At 39.7% G+C, this 23,742-nt stretch overlaps 1 protein-coding gene across 1 annotated transcript in view; it reads left to right on the top strand.

The window, feature by feature from the left end:
• The window catches only part of gli2a (GLI family zinc finger 2a), a 146,258-nt gene that overhangs the window by 56,972 nt on the left and 65,544 nt on the right, over positions 1-23,742 (top strand). The window contains exon 3 of the mRNA XM_088352835.1: positions 14,435-14,540. Coding sequence (XP_088208961.1) covers positions 14,435-14,540 — 106 coding nt within the window. The remainder of the gene's footprint in view (positions 1-14,434; positions 14,541-23,742) is intronic.

The following is a 23,742-nucleotide window of genomic DNA, read 5'->3' as shown; positions in this document are numbered from 1 at the left end:
ATTTGAAAACCGAATTTGATGTGCAACATCTGGTTGGGAGTCATTTGTTCCTCGTCCTGCCTGGCCATCTGCCAGTCCTGTAGCCCCGCTGCTTCAAATCTTTTGAAGGTTTTATTGAAGCCATTGGGCTATTTGAGGCTAGCAACGCCCAAAGGCAGGCAATGCTTTGACAAAGGCCAATGCTGACGCGAAGGCAGGCACATCCTGGGGAGTGAGGACCATCTCTTACTTCGTATCCTTGGCCCACCAGGAAATTTGTGGACTGTGTTGCATTGCGTTTAGGACACTTTGCCGTGGAATGGTGCGGCTGACTATCTTCCGGCAGCGTAGAAAGTGGCCCAGTTAGCCGGTCGAACATTACGTTGCCAACCTCTGGGGCTTAGCCAGCCTTTGCAGTTTCGGAGATTTGGAGTGTGAGATGATTAGAAAACAGCTGCCTGAACAAATGACCGACCTTAAACTGGGAAAAGGTGTTATTATAGCTTAATGAAACGTCTCTTAAAAAAAAAAAACAGCAAGAGAGAATCGTGGACCGGGCCCAATCCCAAATGAACGTTTGACATTTGAGGCCCGACCCGAATTTTGGATCGAGTTCGGGCCAGGTTCGGGGCCAGACCTAAGATATTACCTCTAGCACTGCGTAAATACAGTTTTTATTGCTTATGATGTGTGTCTTGAATTATGTGTCTTTGTCAAGTACAAAAAGTGGATGTTAGCTGCGGTCCGTAAGATAAGTCTCCATTCGCTTTCTTAAAGCCTCGTTACTGGCTGTAAATGGGCCCCTTCGAATGGTGGGAAAGCCTGCCTGCATTTTGTTGTAGCTACACGACTGGCTTCCACAGACTTGTCACTTGCAACCTGACTCTAAAGCCCTGGGATTTACAAGCCTGCATTTACCTGACCCTTAACTATGTCAGTGTAGCATGTTCAGATGCGGTGCCTGCTTCCAGCACAGTAAAAGATCAAAACATTCCTGTGAGGAAAAAGTGCGAAAAAACATTCCCCTGTTTCCATACTCGACAACGTATCATGTGCTGCTTGTCAGGCCTGTTTTGATTACAACTCTTATCACTTGTTTTACCATGGTATGTTTTAAGTTTTAAAACTGGTTTGCTAGTTTCTGCCCCTTTTATGAAAAAAAATATTATATCAGGGATATGTTTGATTTTAACTGTAGATTTTAAGTAGATTTTGGAATATGTACTTTTGGTGAGCAAATTGAATATACTGTATACTACTTTAGCCCTTTTTTTACAATTATTGATCGAGAATATTTCCATTAGGAGAAACTCTGCATTCAAGGTTTGTATTTGGTTGTACTTTGTAGGTCAAAATAAACAAACCCACCCTTCAGATAATGATTGCTGGCAGATTGAGGGTTGTATGTAACAACATGAATAATGAAGGAGTGTCCAGCAATCTGCATATAAGTAGTGGAACATCGCTATAATACATCTCCTGGTATGTACATTTAATTGCATTGCAGTTCGTCAGCTTTTTTTTTTTTTTGCGTGTGATTTTTTTTTTTTTTTTTTACATTTTAAGCTTTAAAATGGTCAAATGGTGTGCATGGGTTATGTGCAACTGTGATTATGCCACATCTACATCGGGACAAAGGTCTGCTTTGGATGAAGTTATTTGTCGACCACAGCACCAACTCTACGTGGATGAAGTTAATAAGGTGTCTGCATCGGTTCTAAGGTCAACATAGAATTTGTCAACATATTATCACTTAGCTTGAGAGAAATATAAAGTTTGTTATAACATTAACATGTCTAACTAGGCTTAAAACTCACTTCTACTCTATAGCATACGAATAACCTAAACTTCTTATATGTAATAACTTGTGAAGCCCTTAGAGACTAATTGTGATTAAGGGCTACACAAATAAAAATGACTTGACTTGACAGGACTTAACGTTAGGATGACACAAGGTAATGTTAGCGCTTGGCTGCGTAATACATCACGTTTGTTTACTGGGAGTTCAGTGGCCTGTTACGTGCTAGTTTTTGTACGTTGGTATTCTTATGTGATTTTTAGCTGTTGTTCAAAGGGCTCTAGTCAACATCGGACTCACCTAAAAAAAAAAATCAGAATTTAGCATAGAGCTATGCAGTGTGAACCTAGCCTGTACGTTAACTTTTGGAGCTTAGCTCCTTTAACTTGTAAATAATTAAGATAACAAATGTTGGAAATACTGTAGTACCAAAACTAACAGAGAGGCACTTTTGGTAGCCTATAGATGGTAAAAAGGCTTGTCCTGGGAAACTATGCAGCTTAGAGTTCGACTAGCTGAAGCTTTCTTTTGACCTTCTCCACAACAAAATCAATAATATAACCCGCCAATGCATAGTTCGGGGACCTCTTGTCACTTTGAGATATGTTATCTTTCCGGGCCCAAAAAGCATCAGTTGCGTCCTGTGAAATGTGTCGTACTGGGACATTTGGCATAACACTCTTCACAGGAGTTTGTCTTAGTGTTTAAAGGGGGCGGGGCTTAGCCATAGGTCAATTTCTTTCAAACACGTTGCATCGACTAGCTTCTCTGAATGTATCTTTCAGATAAAGTGGAAAGTGTTAATCATAGTTATTGTGGATGCATTTGTTATACTGCTCAGGCGATCAACTGTTTTTCTCTGGAGGGCGCTCTGGAGCAGGTCACGGCCCCCTTGGCAGAAAAACAAAACAAAATAGTGCCCTCCTCCCTACTCCTTGCGCTATCCAAATGCCTACTCCAAAGGGAGAGCCACTAATCTTCCTGAGAAAGAGAGTCCTGCCTTTCTTTCTTTGCTCCTAAATGAGACTCGTATGCGACTGTGGTGTTCACAGACTGTGTGAAAGGTAGAGGAATGGGATGAGGGCTCAGAGGTCAGGAGAATGCAGAGATGACCGCATGCTCGCCAGATCCTTTTGCCCTCTTTGGTTTAACTTCTTGGCCCGCAACCTCAGCTGAAAGAATCAGCAAATTCCTCTGATGCACACGCGCAAGGCTCACCAATACATGCACAGACACATTGTTTTAATGGGTGAGACCCCCAAGTTCAAATTAATAATGATTTTTGGCTTTCTGAATCAAAATAAACAATTGTTTTAGCAAAAGTAATGCTCAATCCAATTTCAATCATAGAGTGATAAGCTAAAAGTTCAGAAGAACCTCAAAATAAGGAGAGAGGCCAACTTGCAATGAGAACAGGGGAGCAAGCCTTCAGATAAGAAATTCCAAACTGCTCTATAAGCATTACCCGGAGCCGTATCTTTTATTAAAGAAATTAACAATACTACAAATAAATGATAAGATGCAATTAAATTAACTATTCAAAATTATAATTTAACCAATTAAAAAAGTATGTGCTAGCAGCAAGACATTGACTTTGTGCAGAAACCGCTAAAACAGGGGTCTCATACTTGTGGGCCTTGTAGCATTTGCGGCCTGCGTGAGATTAGTTTAAGGCCCCTGTACAGTAATCCCTCGGTTATCGCGGTTAACGGGAACCAAAACCACCTGCAAAAAGTGAAAATCTGTGAAGTAGCTACGCCGCTTGAAAAATGCTTTAAAAAAAAAAATATATATACATATATATTATTACTTTTTGTAAATATTTTATTTTATAATTTTTTTTTTTTTAGACCCAGTTGATGGGGACCAAAACCACCCGCGAAAAGTGAAAATCTGTGAAGTAGCGACGCCCCTTCAAAAATAAAAATGAGAGAGAGAGAGCTCTTCCCCCTGAGATCCGATCTGCAACCTCAGTGGAAATGTTTAAATCTAAACTTAAAACTCACTTCTACTCCATTGCATATGAATAATAACCTACTCTTCTTGCCGGCTGAAAAATAGTCTGTGTAACATAGTGTACTAATCTGTGAAGCCCTTAGAGACTTATTGTGATTAAGGGCTATACAAATAAAAAATGAGAGAGAGAGAGAGAGAGAGAGAGAGAGAGAGAGAGAGAGAGAGAGAGAGAGAGAGAGAGAGAGAGAGAGAGAGAGAGAGAGAGAGAGAGAGAGAGAGAGAGAGAGAGAGAGAGAGAGAGAGAGAGAGAGAGAGAGAGAGAGAGAGAGAGAGACTTTAGATTAATTTCTCCTTTGTACAGGTGTTTTACATTAAAAAGGTGCTTTGTTTTCAACCCCTTTTTAACTCTAACATAAACAATTTTATGTCTGTCATTTTATAGTTGGTGGGCACCATTTCCTGTGGTGTGTCTTGCTAGTACAGCCCATCCCTCTCCAGGTCAACATATGTTTCTACCTGGTCCTGAACCAATACCTTTTGTGTGCTAACCACTATGGTTACTTTATATCTGGATTTGGTTTAACTCCTGTTGTATTTACACAAAATAAACATTCAGAGTCCAATATGAATTATTTTAATGGTACCCATGCTGCATTCTTTTGCAGGCATGTGATTGCACTCTTTTATTTCTGTGTGGTCAAATTTGGACTACTCAATGTTGGTTGAACTTGCAGTGATTGTTGACCGTTACCTTTGAAAAAAGGTCCATATTCTCAAAACAGTTCATGCACAGCCTTCGATTTAGTTTGTGTTCTTCTTAGATTGGGATTGTAGGCAAATTTTGCAGGATTGTTCAAACCGGAAAAAAAAAAATCTTGATGCATGATGCTGAAGTAATATTTCAAGAATAAAACACTGATCTTTCCCCATATTTCATTGGTTGGTCCATCAAAATGCACTGATTGTATCTTAAAATGCAACAACCCTGGTTCATAGTTGCAAATAAATCTGTTTTCAAGATGAGTGTGTACATTCCCAGGTTCTTAAGACAATATGTTAAAGGCTGTGCCATTTTATAAGCAACGCGAAGGAGTAGTAAAGCAATATATGGATGCTTGGGGGGATTAAGCAACACCCCATTGAAAGCTTTTTGCTCCCCAACCTTTAAGTATCAAGAAATGTCTTTGATGTTTACTTCACCCTTTTCCACATTCTCTCTCATTATGTGAAGTATAATCCATACCTTTACTTCTTAAATACTTCCTCTCCGTTTTGTTTGTAGAGCTAATGAGAATTAATGTACAAGATCTTGCCCCTACTCCATATTGCCTCAGACGAAGACTATTTTACTGGACCAGTTTTATTTTCATTTAAATTTAAATGACACAACTTTTCTTTTGACCCAGACTAATCTTCTGTCTGTTGTAATTCAATACTCTCCCCTTAACCTCAGTTAAAGAAAGACAAAATAAACGATAGAAGAGTTTAGCCATGCTAAAACAAAAAAGTGTACTAACTGTAAACATAGGGAGGCGCTTGTGTAAACGGACTTACTCTGCAGTAGTGCTGATCTAGAGACAGATAGCATGGGGTCACGGGTCATGCTCTTCATTAGAACCCAGACGATTATCGGGCTGGCTGATTGTTCGCCCCGATATTTTGAAGTTTGACGGCTGTTGGTATCGGCCTTTTTATTTATTCAACAACCAATTGAATAAATTAAAGAATGGGTTATTTAGGCTCAGTTGCAGCCCAGTCTCGCTCTCCCTATTTCCTGCTCCTCTATTTCCTTGGACGCTACCCACCGCGCACCATCTGATTGGATAAGCGGCTGAGGGGTGGAGCCAATGAAGTAGGAACAATAATTGTTCCCAACATGCCTTTGTCCAAAGTGTAAAAGTTTGTTTGTGCTTGAGATATACCGTAAAACATGTAGTTATTTTGTTATGAGAGGCACGTTCATCATTAGAGAATGAAATTAGCTCTTATCATAACATTAGTTCGCCAATCAACCGTGTGTGTTTCTGATTGATAGAGAGCATAAAAAACATGTGCAAGGTTGTGGCAGTGGCTCAGGAGGTAGAGCGCTCGTCTTGGGATCAAGAGATCGCTCGTCTTGGGATCAAGAGATCGGAGTTTGAATCCCGGCTCCTCCGTGTTACATGTCAAAGTGTCCTTGGGTAAGACACTGAACCCCAAATGCCCTCCAAAAGCAGGTTAGCGCCTTACATGGCTGCACGGCCGCTATTGGGAAATGTAAAGCACAATGTAAAGCGCTTTGGGAAGTCTTGACTTGAAAAGCGCTATATGAATGCAGATCATTTCATTTATTTCTTTTCATTTCGTTTCATTATCTGTGACAATAACATTAGTTAATTAATCTGGCTCTTCAACAGGATTGTCAACAACTTTTAATTTGCAAGCTTCATTGAAATTCCGATGCACTATTTTTTTAAGTTAATTTAAGTCACCAATGCAAGCACTGGGAGAACATGCAAACTCCGCACAGGAAGGCTGGCATCTGGATTTGAAACTGTGCCCTCAAAAATGGGCTGCTGACGCGCTTACCAGTCAGCTGCCGTGCAGCCCCGTAATAAAGCCTTAAAAGAGAAACATAAAATATAAAGAATGTCAGTGTGACTCATTGCATTGGACTGCGACGACTACCGCATCATCGTCGTCATCAGTTCCCTCTTCGTGTCCCTTTCTCATCGCTATACATATACACTGTCCTTTCCGTTGGACATTCAAATTCCCCTAAATATGCAGTATAAAAAGGGAGGTATAGACTGTTACAAGCTATTCTTTCATCATCATCAACCACTTGACTCAAAGTACTAGAGTAGAATAAACTTGCTTATATTATTTGCATTCTTATATTTCTCAGCAGTTTTTGTTTGTTACACTTTGTTGTCTGACAGGATACATTTTGTTACTTGCCTTTTATTTTCTCCATTTCTTTTGTGATTGAATAAAAGTGTTAAGAATCAGTCCTTCGTCATATGCCAATCATTTATTCATCCTTTTTATAATATGCCTTTTAAGCAGTTCTGTTCAAAATAAATATTTGAAACATAATGATGTTACAAAATGTAATTTATTTATTTATGTTCTGGGTTATTGTCTTTCAGTTTTGCTCTTTCAGTATTTCAGCCAAACGTTACATATTTTTGGTTTAAGAACCACATTTACATTTCAGTGCATCCCTTGTTAATGCCAATGATGTCCAAGAAATTCATTACCAGGAGTCTCCAAACTTTTGCTGCCAAGAGCAACTTCAGGGGCACGGAGTAACACGAAGGGCACCTTGATAACGCACTTCTGAAACGAGAATTTTAATTCAATGAAATAATTAATTACATTTTCTATTTTACTGCATTGTGAGTGAAAACTGATTTTGTAATGATTAATAATTATTCAGAATCATTTAACAATATTTACTTTACCTTTCCAATTGTTTCACTTACAAATGACAACTTTGACAACACTTTGCTGGAAATCACATTCAATTTTTCAAGACATAATCAGTTTCATGAACTTTGTACCATGTTTGGACAAATAATAACTTATGTATAATTTAACAAAAATAAACTTATTTTAAGATAAATCTTATTATCACTACATTTGCAGACATTAAAACAAAGCATTATATCTTTTAAACTTAATAAATAATTTGTAAGAGTTGTTTTAACCTGTACATTGGAGAGAATGGAGAGGATATCGCTGCCATTATTTTCGTCTTTAAGTAGGGTTTGGCAATAATCATCATTCCTTTTTTTAAGAACCCACCTGTCTGAAAATGCCTTTTTCTTTATCGAAAAATAATAATAATAATAATAATAATAACTTCCTTTGTATTGTCATTCTTTGTAACAATGTACACAGAACGAAATGTCGATACACCTGACCCGTTGTAGCGAGCCGATGCAGCCGCAGCCAACAGAGGGCGCCGCCATTTTACCAATTAGGTACGACTCGGCCGAGGCGCGAACCAGCGACCTCCCAGTCTCAAAGCGGGCACACTACCATCTAGCTACTGAGTGTAGTTCTTAAAGAGGCTTTGGTTGCTTTTTGGGTGTTTTTCACCGGCCTTGTAAAAAAAGACTGCTGTTTGCGCAAAGTTGCCTTTAACTCGTGGATCTTTTCTGTGTGCTGCCAAGCGGGTAATTACTGTACCATAGAAGCTTTTGTGACAAGTGCTGAAGTGGTGTGCCACATTGTGCCACCGTCCACTGTGCTGCAGCCACAGTCGCGCCGCAAATGAGACACACAGTTTTCTTTCACATTAGTTAGAAACAATTATTCCTCCCATTCACTATGAAAATATTACACTTTCTTTCTTTTTCCACCACTTTAACGTGTGTAGAAACCGATTTTGACTCCTCTGTGACGCTCAAGATTGTGCCTGCGTTTGTCATACGCACACACCTCTGCCTCGTGTTACGACAGATTATCAAACGCTACTATTTTTTTTCTTAGGTATATATATATATATATATATATATATATATATATATATATATAATTTTTTTGTTTTTTACACTTTTTGTTTTTAATTTACATGATTACTAATGCAATTAAAAAAAAATTCAACACAAGTTTATCACATTCTAGACATTGATAGTTAGCGATTAGGTCTATTTTTAGAATGGGCCTGCGGGCATGTGGTATGGTCGCACTGGCTTGGCGACCTCTGTTAAAAACTCACTCCTAATATCAATGTAAAAAAAAAAATCTGTTACATGGTTACTGCAGGTCTCATTTCAATCATTACACACAAACCAAGTTTGTTTTCAAAGATTGCCAAATGAATTCCTGTCTCAGGTTTCTAATAGAAACCAATATGTCGCCTCATAGCAAATAATTAACGACCCCAAAAAGATATGTAAACAGAATGAACAAATGTTTTATTTTCTTTCTTTCTTTCTTTATCTTTTTTTGAGAGTCCCTCTGAGCTTTTATATTTAGAACTAACAGTATACTGTATGCACTAATCATGTACATGTTTTCCCTTAGACAACTCAGCCTTAAAACATGTCAAAAATATTATAAATGGCTGTTTTAAACATCTATGTGAGCACAGTAAATAAGTAAAGGGATGAAATGTCAATATTATGCTGATGTAAAACTATTGAATAGTAATTACAGTATATAGCTAATGTAGAGCATTGGAGTAGGACATTGACATAAAAGGCTAGGCATACTATAATGAATTAACTATTTCAAACACTAATTTTTGGCATAACATAAACCTGTTGATTTGAAAATCCTCAGGTTAAAATGTTTATGACCCGCTTTTTTCTCTTGTCGATTTGTTATGAGCTTTGCAGAAAATCTGGTCTACTTAATTCACAACGAACCAAAGGCAGGGGAGTGAAGGGGGATATTGTGGACATATGAAGAATGTTTTTTACTAATTTTCAGGAAATGCACTCTTTTGCATTCTCAGGATTTACTATTGTCTCTCTATTGTCCAGGGGATAAGCACTAATTTCCAGTGCGGATGTTGCCTAAAGCCCTAAAGGAAAAGGACTCACAGAACCTTGTTACATCATTTTGTCTCCACCTCTCTAGATCTTAATCTCATTGTTCTTTATGTGGACATTTGCTTGACCATTACCAATTGTTGTTTTGGTATTTATTTATTGACAATTAGCACATGTATCCCTAATGTCAGTCAAGCAGGACTTTTGAAGAGTAGCAGTGACTCCTTTGTTCAATTGACAGGGTCCCAATGGGTGCTTTAAATCCTTGAAAATGCTTGAATTTTGAATGTTGTGTTTTCATGGTTTGAAAAGTGCTTGAATTTTAGATGAACTGTTTGTAAATTCTTGAAATTCTTGTCATGTTTCTTAGGTTAGGTGTTAGGCTAGGGGGTTGGGCTTCAAATAAGAGTTTTCAACTTATTTTATCGTTCCATAATTGGATTGGAGCTAGGGCTAGAAACTAAGGTATAGGCTTCTTATTAAGGTATTGAACTGATATTGAGGTTCTGTAATAGGGTTTTGGCTAAGGTTACAGCCAGGGTTAGATCTAGAGCTACGTTTTGGGCGGCAAGTTAAGGAGATTTAAGGGTTCAGAAACAAGATTAGGGAAAGAGTTGGAACTTTGAACCTCAGGTGTATGCTGTCGTTCTTTTGATTGCCGCTGGATTTCTTCCTTTAATGGCACTGGAAAAAAAGTGCTTTAATTTGTCCATGAAAAAGGTGTACCAATTCTGAATTAACCATGTAGCCAGTTACAGGTCCTAAAGTCCCATTATTGCTGAAACTCTCTGTCTGTTCCCAAGTAACCAACCACGTGGGAACCTAAGTACCAAAATTCTGAATACAACCCAATTGAAAAATATTGTCATTGTATGCCTGCCACCAAAATAGACGTATCCCTTATCTGGGCAACAAAAAGAGAGCAATAAAACGCAGCATGCATTTATAAAAAATAGAACAGCAGCCTTTTAAAAAAGTCAAACAAGTCAGTCCATGGGTAAAACACAGCAGCATCCTTTTATCTCTCTTTTGATACCAAATCTACACAGCCTTAGGCTCGAGTAATAAAAGACAATAAAATCCCCAACTGTCATTCCAAATATGAATGGACAAAAGTCAGAACTCAAACAATAAAAACAGCTACTTTTTTACTAAACAAGTGCCTATGACACGAGTGTGTTCTTATTAGCTTCATGTGACTTCTGTGTTTAGATTAGGGCTGTAGCGAGAGGCAGTGTGACGCTGCCCCTTTAATAGGAGCTGACCATGGTGTTCAAAGGGACTCCTTTTATATTATAAGCCTATCTCTGCAGGTATCACATGTCACAATTGTTAATGCTGACAGGGATAATTATACAATAATAATAATTAATGGCAATTATAATATTAATACTTTCTACATTTATAGGTGTCTGTATTGTAAATCACACGATGGCATCGCATTGTCTGTTAATCATTCGGGAAAGACCCAGGGCACACTGGAGAGTCTATGTAATTTCGCCCTATGTTCTGTTCCGGAGCCTTCGCTCTGAAAATGCTGGTCTACTGGTGATCCCAAGAGCCGAGAAGAGATCCGCAGGTTTGAGAGCGTTTTCCATTCAGGCCCCAGTCCTGTGCAATGCTCTTCCCCCTAAGATTTAATCTGCAACCTCAGTGGATCTTTTTAAATCTAGGCTTAAAACACACTTCTATTCTATAGCATACGAATAACCTATATTTTATGTTGACAATATCTGTGTATTATCTGTTATTGCAACATCCATTGCAGCCTGGTCATCCTGGAAGGGGGATTACCTCATGTGCGGTCCCTTCTCAAGGTTTCTTCATTTCCCTCATGTTGAGGTTTTGGATTTTTTCCTTGCCCTCATGTAGGTTTTAGATCAGGGGATGGTGTTATAATAGTCTGCGGTTTGCAATAATCTGTGCAGCACTTTGAGACTCTTTGTGATTAAGGGCTATACAAATAAACCCGACTTGACTTGAATTGACCATGTCCTTAGGCTGGCCTGGAAATGCCTCAGGATGACGCCAGATAAGCTAAACAAAGTGGCTGGGGCCCCCACAATTTGACCAGGGACAGGCAGAAGAATATAAATCAGGGGTGTCAAACTCACTTTTGCTAGGGGGGCTACATGGTAGAAATTAAAAATCTGTTCTTCTCTGCCTGTATTTCTTTTCTCTCAGGCACAATCTTTTTGAATCTTAGTGTTACTGCAATGTCTAAATGTTTCTGTTTTGGATCATTCAATTGATCCTCAAAAGGGTTAAGTACAGAATGCATGCTCTTGTAGAATAACATATCCTGTTTCCTCCTTCTTCAAACACAAGCAAGAAAGACACAGTATGCAAAGAAGATAATGCAACAGTAGAATAACATATTTACAGTTTAAATCCATCACTTTGTAGGTTTGGTTGAGGAATGGCTTTTTCCTAAGCTTGTTTATTAGTTCTGGGTACTCAGAAGCAAGGCTTTCAACATAAAGGCTAATGAGTAGTTCTTTGAAAGTTTTTATTTACAGAATATCTAATATTCAAATACAAATGAGGCAGCAGACAATTGCTATTGTAAATCACTTGTCTGAGGGTGGACATGTTTTACCGTCATTCTTGTACATGAACAGGGTTCATTTTAGTGCTTTAAAATGCTTGAATTTCAATTTTGTATTTTTAAGGTTTGAAAAGTGCTTAAACTTGGGGTAAAACACTTGTAAATGCTTGAAATTGTTGCCAAAACTGCACTCTGGTGGCTTCGTTGGCCATTGCATTTCTTCCCTCTTGAATAACGGCAGTTGATTTAGTGTGTATGGCCTTTAAAAATGGTGATCATCAGGAGCTAAAACGAGTACAGAAGGAGCTCAAAGTCCAGCTCTGGAAAGGGAAGGAGCAGTACAGGAGGAAGTTGGAGAAAAAGCTGCAGAACAACAACATGAAGGAGGTGTGGGAAGGGATGAAAACAATTACTGGCTGCAGCACCAAGCAGGGTGTGGCTGTGGATATAGATGTGGGGCGAGTCAACCAGTTGAACAACTTTTTCAACAGGTTTGACCACTCCGCCTCATCCTCACCCCTGAGTAATGCAGCTGTCCTTCCCCCTCCCCCTCTGGACACTAGCATGGAAGACATCCCCCCACTAAAAATAACTTCAGCCCAGGTGTGTGGAGAGCTGAGAAGGCTACGAACCAGCAAGGCAGCTGGTCCGGATGGAGTATCCCCCGACTGCTGAAAGCCTGTGCGTCTGAGCTGGGAGACCCTCTACAGCGCATCTTCAACCTGAGCCTTGAACAGGGGAGGGTCCCTCAGCTGTGAAAAACATCCTGCATCATCCCAGTCCCAAAGAAATCAAGACCTGAGGAACTCAACGACTTCAGGCCGGTCGCCCTGACATCACATGTGATGAAGACCATGGAGCGGCTGCTGCTGCACCACTTGAGGCTACAGGTCCGTCACGCCATCGACCCACTGCAATTTGCTTACCAGGAGAAGGTGGGAGTGGAGGATGCTATAGTATACATGTTACACCGATCCCTCTCTCACCTGGATAGGACGAAGGGGGCTGTGAGGATTACATTTTTGGACTTCTCCAGTGCCTTCAATACCATACAGCCTCTGCTACTGAGTAGGAAACTGACAGAGATGGGAGTTAGCTCACACCTTGTAGAATGGATTACTGACTACCTGACAGGCAGACCCCAGTATGTGAAACAGGGGGGCTGTACATCGGACACTGTGGTTAGCAGCACAGGATCTCTGCAGGGGACCGTTCTCTCTCCGTTCCTATTCACTCTATATACATCGGACTTTAAGTACAACTCTGAGTCCTGCCATGAGTACCAATGTTGTAAGTCTTAGGTATGACTCGGCCGAGGCTTGAACCAGCGACCTCCTAGTCTCGGAGCGGGCGCCCTACCATCTAGGCTACCGATTTGTTTTTTTACGTGGTCTTAGATCTTATTTTGAAAGGCATTAAAACGTCTTAAAAAGTAATGAATATAACTTGCCTTAAGCTGTAGAAATCCTGTAATTGGTCCATTGACACCCACGCTGCAAAAACATTTGTGTAATATTGGATCTAGTTGGCCATATATTATTTAAGTCAGGGGTGGGTAACTATTTGGAGTGGCGGGCATGATTGAGTTAAACAATTTGGCCGATCCAGGAGACCTATACAGTGTTTTCATTTCTGAATAAATATTTATGCAGACATCCACATGTTATATTCTTTTATGTTTGTACTTTATTTACTTTAATATGTTTTGTCATGATATTCTCACCATTTTTGTTTTGCAGGACAAATAAAGAAGCCTTATGCGGGCCATAGTTTTCCCAACTCTGATTTAAATGGTTGGGCTAATCCTGAAATGCATACATTATATTTCTTTATCCATGGCAAAGTGGTTGAATAAATTTGGTGTACGCACCTTTGCTTGGCAGCCGTTAGAAATGAATGCATAAATCAGCCACATTATTGCATAAGCCGCAGGGTTGAAAGCTTGGAAAAAAAGCCGCAGCTTACGGTCTGAATATTAAGTTAGTTACTTTTAGTACTGAGTAATACAGTTACTAACTTAGTTAATTTTTGGAAGAAGTAGTGAGTAAGTACAACTAATTCCCTTTATAAAAGTAATTTGCCCAACACTAGTGGTTACTTTGGTTTTACCAGTTTAATTATTGGAAGTACAGTTAAATAGATTCAGTCAACCACAAAAAAAAAAAAAAAAAAAACTAAAAAATCACAATGACCAAGCACTGGTGAGCTATCGGCACCTCAGCTGTCCTTAGGGGGTACCCTGGTGCCCGCAGGCAACAAGTTGGAGACCCTTGTTTTAGAGTATATCCCCTACTGAATTTAAAATAATAAAATCTCTTCCTCAACAGCTGTCATGACAGCAATGAATGAAAATCATCTGTGTGTCGTTCTAATGATGCTTCCTGTAAACCTCCAGACCAGTTTATGGCAGGAAATGGTGTTCGTGCTGTCTTTGTCTCTCACATAAAAACACTTTGATTGTCGTGTAAAATCCTTGTTGGTATTATTTGAAAAGAAAAGCCATTAATTAACTGTAGCTCTTCAGGCATTAGGCACTGGCAGTCTACAAGGTATGGCTTACAGGAACCATAAAATATAAGTCAGCTCTCATGCTGTTTTTTATGTCTTTGTTGTTGTTGTTTTTTTTTTTTTTTTTGACAATCTTTACTTTGTTGTGTTGATTTACAGGTGTCCCCCACATCTTCCCAACTTTTCATACACCTATACCTATCGACATTAGACACCATGAGGGCCGGTACCATTATGAACCCCACCCGCTGCATACCATTCATGGGTAAGTGATCCACTACTCTTTCCAAACATCCTAGAAAACATTTAGCAGTCTCCAGTGGAGGACCATATCAGATATCAGAATCAAGTGAAGTTAATTATATTTTGTCCATTAATCAGGGTTCTTACGGGTACTTAGAATCCTTGAAAGTGCTTGAATTTTAATGTTGTGTTTTCAAGGTCAAATAAAATGCTTTGAAGTGCTTGAAAATGCTTAAAATTGTTGCCACTGCCATGTTTTTGACAGTCTGACTCTATAGACCCCACAATAAATGAGGGGAAAAAAAGTGCATGAAAATGAAGCTGACACACCTGCTCTAGTGGCTTCTTCTTATGCCGTTGTCCTGTGAAGCGTCAATATATATACATGCATATGGTCGCACCCTAGAGGACAGCTCTCTTCAGAAATACTGTTCTTTTGGTTTTGCTCTTTCCTAAATGCCTCCTCAGATTTTGTGTTTTTTAATGATATATTATGCACCAAATTATTTAGTCATTAATAATTGCATATATTTCTACTGGGATCCCTTCAAAACACATGAAATATACATTAAAATATTCACAGATCTACAACAAATCTCTAAAATACAAAACAATTCTAACCTTTTACACACTGAACAGATTTAAAGTATAACAACAACGCAAAATCCCTAAAAATGCAAAACAATATTAAAAGTAAACGTAAGAAAATGTCATTCATTAAAAAAACAATATTTATGTAAATAATTAGCAAAATGTATAGACTATCAAATAAATGTGGATTTGAGAAATGCTTGTCATCTGCGAATTTAGGATTTATTTTACATAACATGAGCCTCAAGAGAGGTGACATACAGTTGTTGAATGCCATCATGCTGCTACGGGTATCAAAGAAGTTTGAAAAGGGTAGCCAGAAAAATGAGATTTAAAAGGTTGCGGTGCGTTTTAGTATTTTGAGTCCCCATAGTTGGTATACTTCTTTGTGGTTTTTAGCACTATTGCTTTACAGTTTTTCTTAGAGAGAGAGAGAGAGAGAGAGAGAGAGAGAGAGAGAGAGAGTGTTAACATAAACGTGTAAAAATACAAAATAAAAAAGATAAAGGAAATAATTATGAATAGGATTTCTAACCTTTGTGGTGGTCAGCAGGAGGCGCTCGCACACCTCCTTCATATTTTGCTATTATTTATTTCTTAAATGCAATAGTTGTACGCACTACTTTTCTTTTTTCACCTGTTGCAACTTTGCTGCTTGCACTGACTTTCTTCGGATGCATAATTAGGGGCTAAAACACTTCGTACACCTATGTTAAAAGCGAAAGCAAAACGAAGCATGTCCGCACGTGCTAACAGTTGGTCACGCGTAGAGCGATCTACACCCGTACGCCGCTCAGCATAGCACCCTAGCGTACGCACTCATGCATTACCGGCGTTTGAACTCCGATTTTTTGACCGAACAGTAAGCAAGAATTTCTCGAGATTTTTGGTCGGACTCCGATTTGTTCGAACTGGGAGGCGTTCGAAAACCGAGGTTCCACTGTATGTTTATAACTACACTAGTAATCTGTTTTGTTAAATATGATACTTTTAGGACAAAAAACAGCCTTTATCACCTTCATCTGTCTTTTTTCTTTCTGAGTGTTGAATGTTTCATCATCGCAAAAGAGGCCAGGATGTCTGTGCAAGAAGGCATTTGGTTGAAAACACTTCTGCAGCTGTCGGTTGCTTTGAGGTTAATGGGTTGTTGGTCCTTTTGATACATAAAACAGCACGTTGGCATGAAAGGAAATAAAGACCCGATATCAGGAGTGGGTAAACGTTTTGAGTTGCGAGCCACATAGGGTTAGAAAAATCGGCAGATTCATTGGTTGTAATATACTACACGTGATGATTATGCAATGCAACATATGCCATTATGAAGAAATGTACATGCTGACATACAGTTGCATTTTATGATTGGTGGGATAGTTCAAAATGGAAGGAACAACCTCATTAATTACAATAATGCACAAACTGATTTTTTTAGACAGCAGAAAATAGCTAATTTTTAGGGTTTAGTCGGTGAGGAGAAGTTTTGTGTCAATAATATTGTTTTCAAAGTCAAGGACATTTTTAAATGTGTGATTATGAAAAGGGGATGGTTACATTTACCAAATTTCCAAGGAGTGTGACTGAGGGTTATTCTTTCTAATTTACCTTATTTGAGGGTTTACTTGGGGTTTTCAAATATGTTTCTTTTTTTCAAGTAAAGGCACAAGTCAAGCACACTCTAAACCACCCGCCACTTTCTGGTCATGTAGTCACCATACAAAAATTTAGTTCGGTCTCTCGTAACCTGATACAGGGTCACTCTAATTGGGAAAAATTATATCCTCATTTGACATTTCAGACTTTCGGAACGCAGTCACTGGGCAGATTACACCTTAAAAATCTGAAATCTGTACAACGTTTCTGTGTGTTTGGGCTGTGGCCTAACCTGACCTACAAAAACACATGTGTTTTTTTTGAGACTACTTAAAGTAGAAGTCAATTGCCATAATAGTATAAGGTTTTCAGTTAAAAAGCACTATCCATCAGTTTTCATCCTTAAAAAAGCAATATTTAGATATCATGTCAAGGGATGATTACATTGATGTTGCACTGGTTCACCTGCTATCTGAAGCAGAGCCACATTTGTTACCTGACACTTGGAGCAACATTAATGTTATTTCCCAACATCAAGTTTCAAAGTGACATTATTTAGTGCCCCCTATTAAATAAAAACTTTGTTTATTTAAAAAAAATATTAATTTCAATAATCATATAATCGTGCATAATACTCCGTGGGTCAAGAAATTTGTCTTTGTTTTACTTCACCTAGCCTTCTAGGCTACGATATAGCATTATCGTCCACCATTTTGCTGCTCAGAGTACCCCCTCAAACCCAAAAACCTAATACAGTGGGACCTCGGTTATTGCGGTTAATGGGGACCCAATTTTTTTTTTTTTTAAACTATTATTTTTTAGACCCGGTTAATGGGGACCAAAACCACCCGCAAAAAGTGAAAATCTGTGAAGTAGCGACGCCCTTTCAAAAATAAAAATAAAAAATAAAATTTCATCTCATCTCATTATCTGCACCGCTTATCAGGGTTGCGGGGAGGCTGGAGCCCATCCCAGCCATCTCCGGGCAGTGGGCAGGGGACACCCTGAACAGTTGCCAGCCAATCGCAGCTGCAAATCACATTAGTTTGCAGCAGTTCTTCATCGACGCACGAGCGGAGTGATCCACCGCTAAGAGTCGTACAGCTGGGCGATTTTCCGTCCACCCGGGACGATCGGAGACAAATTCAAGACAGGGTATATACTTGCGCCGAACCGCGGGTGCCGTTCGGTCGCTCCCGCGAGCGAGCCCCTAACCCACGGCGCGGGTACTTTCGGGCGTGATACGCACGACACCGTGACAAGCCAAGCGAGTCGGGGTCTCGGCGCGGAGGCCGGCCCCCGGCGTCTCCTACCCGGTCCCCGGAAGACCCACACGCGCGCTACACGGCCGACGGATGGGTGGCCGCGGGGGAAAGGGGTAGCTGGGGGGACCTGTGGAGTTAGGGGGGGTGGTGAAGCGGAAGCCGCACCGAAACTGCGCGCCGGGAAATGAGAATGGCGCACCGTGCTAGGGTCGTCAGCCGAGGGGGATTCCCCAGTTACAGGGGTCCCGCGCACGTCCGCCGCCTTTCGCCCTCCGTGCGCGGACGGCCGCCTGTTGTCCCGCCGCGCTACTGGGGTTGTCGGACGAGCGGGCTCCCCCCAGTTACGGGGGTATCCCGATCACGCACCCGATCATGAAAATCTGAGAAGTAGCGACGCCTCTTCAAAAAATAAATAAATAAAAACAATTTTAACCATTACAGACCGCAAAGCTCTGAAGCCGCGAACGTCGAACCACGAAGTAGCGAGGTCCCACTGTATAGGCTGGGCAAAAAAACTAAAAATAGTGGTGTTTGGTCAATTTGGGTCTCCTTAGTTTATATTTTTCATCGTACTTTGTATCACCTGTTTTTGGTTGCACTACATAATACAACGACGTGTAGTGGTCCAATATTACACAGTGTCTCTTTAAGATTATCATACTCAAAGTTGGATATAAATGGGTGGATATTGCTGTGTTTATGTTATTAGGGGCACATCCGATTATTTCCAGACTACAACCCACTACACTTTTGCTACATTTTACTTTTTCCAACTTTTTTAACACTGCGGCATAGATACAGTCTGGCTTTTTTATTTTATTTTTTCACGAGGCTGGTGATTGCAAGGGTGTCGGCGTCGACTTCGCATGCACGCCAGGTACTTTATTAGATATTTTACAACGTACTCACAATATTTCGACTTTGGCCCTCACAAATCAAGTCCTCAATTTATACACCCCAGTTAAACAGAAGTGTAAGTTGGCCTTTTTAAACTTAGTTAGGCATTGTTAACACATACTTATATATATATATATATATAAGGCTGCAATCTGGACTTTAGGCCAGGAGATGGTGGCAGAGTAACACAGGATTTACATGCATTTCTTATACACGCTCAAATAAATCCTTTTTCATCTTTTTTGGGGTTTGTTCCGCCCTAAACAATCTAAACCGGTGGATAGCTAGATAAAAGTAAGATACAAACAGATAGGTGCAATCAAAAATAAAGCATAAGGGCTCTTTGAACCCAGTTGGGCATTTTTAACAGATACTTAATGGAGAAAATATTTAACATCCAAGTTTTTTAAGGACATCTCATTCAATGCACCCCACCATTGAGCCTGCAGCTTTAAATCTTTAATGGCTGGCAAAGACAAACATTTGATTCATTCTAAAAAAAATGTGCTTGCGACATTCAATGTAGTCCAGAGTTTATGGTATAATAGAATGTTTTTAGGTCTGACTTGGTTTACATATTAAGTTAGTTCACTAGATATAATTTTAAATTCAGGCATCTATAACTTCATTTACTGTTCACACAGCAGTTTGATTTTGATTGTTATTTATAACCATGAATATTCTTTTGGATCCTTTAATTTTCTTAAAACTAATTGAGCAAAAAAACTCCAGAGGGTTAATAAAATTCTCCTTGAGAATATCAAGGTTAGCATCTATCATCACAAATAAATTCATAATTGTTCAGAAAATATCAGCAGCTTAAAATGCTCCTGTCTACCTTTAACAAAATAGTTAAAAACAATTTTTTCAATAGTTGTAATGATGCAGTCTCTTCACAAACACTGGCATGCGTAGTGAACAAGATTTTCCATTTAAAAACGAGGTTTTTATCCACAGCAGCTTTAATAATCAACCAAGTGATCAAGGGATTTTACAGATATTAAAAACAAACAAGTACTTACCTCTTCCAGCCATGTAGCGACGGGATTGGAAACCTATGCCTCGCGAGCCATATATGGCTCTTTTCAAAGGTACACATGGGTTGGGGATAAAAATTGACAACAGTACATTTCTATGTGGCGTTTCGAAGTCGAGTAGTTAGACTCCAATTTCAGTACATGCAAAGCCAAACTCGCAAACACAAACTTAAGATTTGTTCTTAAATTTGCGCATGCAGCTTTCAATGTGGTTAACTCTGCAGTCCAGCGTTTACGGTATACATTTTTTTGAGGTGGTTTGAATTTGTTTACGTATTAAGTTATTTCACTAAATAGAATTCCAGATTCAGGCCTACATAACTTTGTTTAGGGCCCGGTCACACAGCCGTTTGCGTCTGAATCACGGCCAGAAATTTCTGCCTGTGAAGCAGACGCTGTTGGACGCTTTGAGATCGCCATACAGCCGAGATACAGCAGTGATTTACACGCGGCCGGAAATTCACACGCGGTTGGCAGCGCGAAAAAGTTTTGCGCTGCTCAAAACTTTAGGGCCCGGTCACCAAGCCTTTCACGGGCGTATCGAGGCTGAATCACGGCCAGAAATTTCTGCCCGTGAAGCAGATGATGTTGGACGCTTTGAGATCGCCATATAGACGAGATACAGCAGTGCTTTACACGTGGTCAGAAATTCACACGCGGTTGGCTGCGCGAAAAAGTTTTGCGCTGCTCAAAACTTTAGACCACGTGTAACCGCGGGCGGCACACGAGGTAATGACGCGGAAATGACGCGGAAATGACGCGGAACGACGTGCTCTGGCCGCGGCCAGGGCGTGGTTACACATGGGTAGGACGCGAAATTTCAGCGGGTAATCGTGGGTGGAGCACGGTCATATCATGTTCTGCGACTGTATCGCGGTTTTATTAGGTGAAATTAGCGTGTTACGTGTGTGACGGTCAAACGCCTTTCTCCACGTATATACAGCGCGATTTGCCGAGCACACGTCAGTTGTGCTCGAGACGTCAAGGGGTGGACATGGATCCCCGTCACCGTAGTGACCTCGTCTTAATCCATTTTTATTTCTTGACATTTCTTTTCATTTCATAACAAGATAATAAAATAAAAATGAAAAAATATTACAATAATAACATATTGGCTTCTTCGGTGCCATAGCTTGAAATCTTGATCTTCACGGGACTGTGTCTTGAGCGGTTATGATTTCTACAGCCCGGTGTTATGCCGAGAAATGCATCCCTGCCGAGCTTTGCATCCCCTCGCTACAACAACCACTTTTACCTCGTTTTATCTCACTTTTAGGGAATGTAATGGCGAACATATAACCAAATCCACTTCGTCTTGCATTTGTTGGGAATGTAATACAACATAAACCATTCTGTCTTTGTTTTTGTTGTGAACGTAATCGAACGGTAATGCACACCGTATATAAATCACTTTTGAGAACTGTTATGCACTCTACCGTAAAGCTTATTATGCAGAAATAAGCTTTATGGTAGAGTGCATAACAGTTTCAATACGAGCGATTTGAATAGAAAAAGGCAAAATAAACATGTTACCTGCTCAAAAGTGATTTGTATACGGCGTGCATTACCGTTCGATTACATTCACAACAAATACAAAGATGGAATGGTTTAAGTTGTATTACATTCCCAACAAATGCAAGACGAAGTGGTTTGGGTTATATGTTCGCCATTAAATTCCCTAAAAGATATATAAAAGTGAGATAAAACGAGGTAAAAGTGGTTGTAGTAGCGAGGGGATGCAAAGCTCAGCAAGGATGCATTTCCCGGCATAACGCCGGCTCGGCAGCTTTTATACCCGTGGTCCACACGAGAAAATGACGCGGAAATGACGCGATGAGGAAGCGGAACAGTCGCCGGCGTCTGTTTTGCGGGCATACCACCGATGAACAGCAGGTTAGCCAATTTTGCGCATTTTCCATCGCGGGCATCCACGGGCAAAAAAAAACGCAAAATTTTACCCGCGATACAGACGCAAACGGCTGTGTGACCGGTTCCTTATTGTTCACATAGCAATTTGAAATTTATTTATAACCATGAATATTCCGTCAGAACATTGTCTTACGATATGGTGGTTTCGATAAATGGCAGCTGCAGATTGTAAGTATTTCAGTCCCTGAAACTGCCCCCCTCCCATTCAATCTCTGGATTTTGAATTTACTCAAAAATTCAAGTAACATCATGTCAGTGAGGCTTCAATGACGGATCTTGCAAAGCTACACTATTATTTGAAACCTCCTGACAGGCAGTTGTAAATGTCACCAAGTCCACATACTCCCTTGTTTCCCTATGAGTGATTTACACTGTTTTGAATTTACGAACCCGCAGGCTAGTTATCAGCCCAGAAACAAATGATATACGTAGCAAGACAATTTCGAGATGTTGTCATTTTTCCATTGAATGCTTACCCATTTCACATTGGGTTACCGTTAGACTTTTGGGAACGTGTATTATTATTTATTTTATTTTTTTTGCAAGAACTGTATAGGCACAGTACATAAAACAAGACCAGAGAAATAGAATAGAAAGGCAATCGACTCAGGCAATAATAGCTTTTTAATTGAACACATCGGCAGATATCTTTTATCAGGTGTCAGACAGACCCGAATGCAGGCCAAAATTGGAACAGAATACAAGGGATTTTGTCAAATCCCACTATGAGGACGTTTATTTCACAGCAACAACAAAGAAAACTTTACTGGCGAAAAGGGGATGTGGGACTGGGAATGCAGTGGAAGAGCTCTTGAAAGGGATGCTTGCGAGGGAAACTAGAGTGGGTGTCTTGGGGTGAAGAAAAATCTTGAAGTAGATGTTTGGGACTACGTTTTAGAAATATGGCTGAAGTGGACGATCCTGGAACAAAAAGGGGTATGTGCGAATGGAACGAGAGAGGAATTGAAGAAGTGAGACAAAGCTTGACGTTTTGGCAAGTGAAAATCCTTAGGAATCAAAACAGTTCAGCAAAGTGAGGTGGGAGCTCGGAGTATTTATAGTAGAGGTGGCTGATTGTCTAATTGTAACCACCTGGGAAGAGTTAAAGGGAAGGCGACTGGAAAATTGGCTAAATCTTTTGCAGAAAATAGGGACTGCATACACCAAACCATGACAATACCGGTGTCAGCCTTATATTATTAATTTACCAGGCAATAAGCAATCAGTTTAAAATGGTGTGATTATGTCTCTGTGTCAATCTGTTGTGTCCCACCCAGAGAAGTATAGAAGAGCCTCAGCCAATCAGTGGCATTTAGGGGCGGGGGGACTGGGATTAGATCAGATCCCAGTAAATACATAGTAGTATCGATGTTTTTTTTTTGCTAGAAAATGTCATGTTTATTGAATGACTGAAGTCTCCCTCTTAAGTTAGTTTTATTTTCAGATTAAACACAGAACCAATTTTTTAGGCACTAAAATGGTTTCATTTTTGATTAAATAGCCACAATTCACAATGATCAGTATAAAAAAAATATAAATATTTCTATTACAAGGGTTTCAGAACAAAAGTCAAAAGAGTCAATTAAAAAAACACTCAATGTAACTAAAATACAATGTCATCATGTCAAAAATACCTTCAATTGCACAATTTTTGAAAAATGATGTCAAAAAGTGCAAAAGGTGTAAACGAGACAATCCGAACACATTTAACAGTATAAAATGCAAAATACATTCACTACAACAACTGTTACTGTGCAAAAGTCACGAAAGTCAAACCCAAAAATCAGCGATGTTACGAACAAGCTCGTTTGGCTCTGTTGCCATAGTGACCATACATTTGCATGTTATTGTTCAGGAACAGTAAAATGTTTAAATTATTTGTTGCAGCTCATTGCTCTCTGTAGGGTAAACTTTTTTT

This window comes from Urocampus carinirostris, chromosome 14 (genome assembly GCF_059441175.1).
Source record: "Urocampus carinirostris isolate Australia breed hairy pipefish chromosome 14, RoL_Ucar_1.0, whole genome shotgun sequence".
In the NCBI taxonomy this organism is placed as follows: domain Eukaryota; kingdom Metazoa; phylum Chordata; class Actinopteri; order Syngnathiformes; family Syngnathidae; genus Urocampus; species Urocampus carinirostris.
Note: the sequence above shows the minus strand (reverse complement) of the source record. Positions and strands in the feature narration are given on the sequence as shown.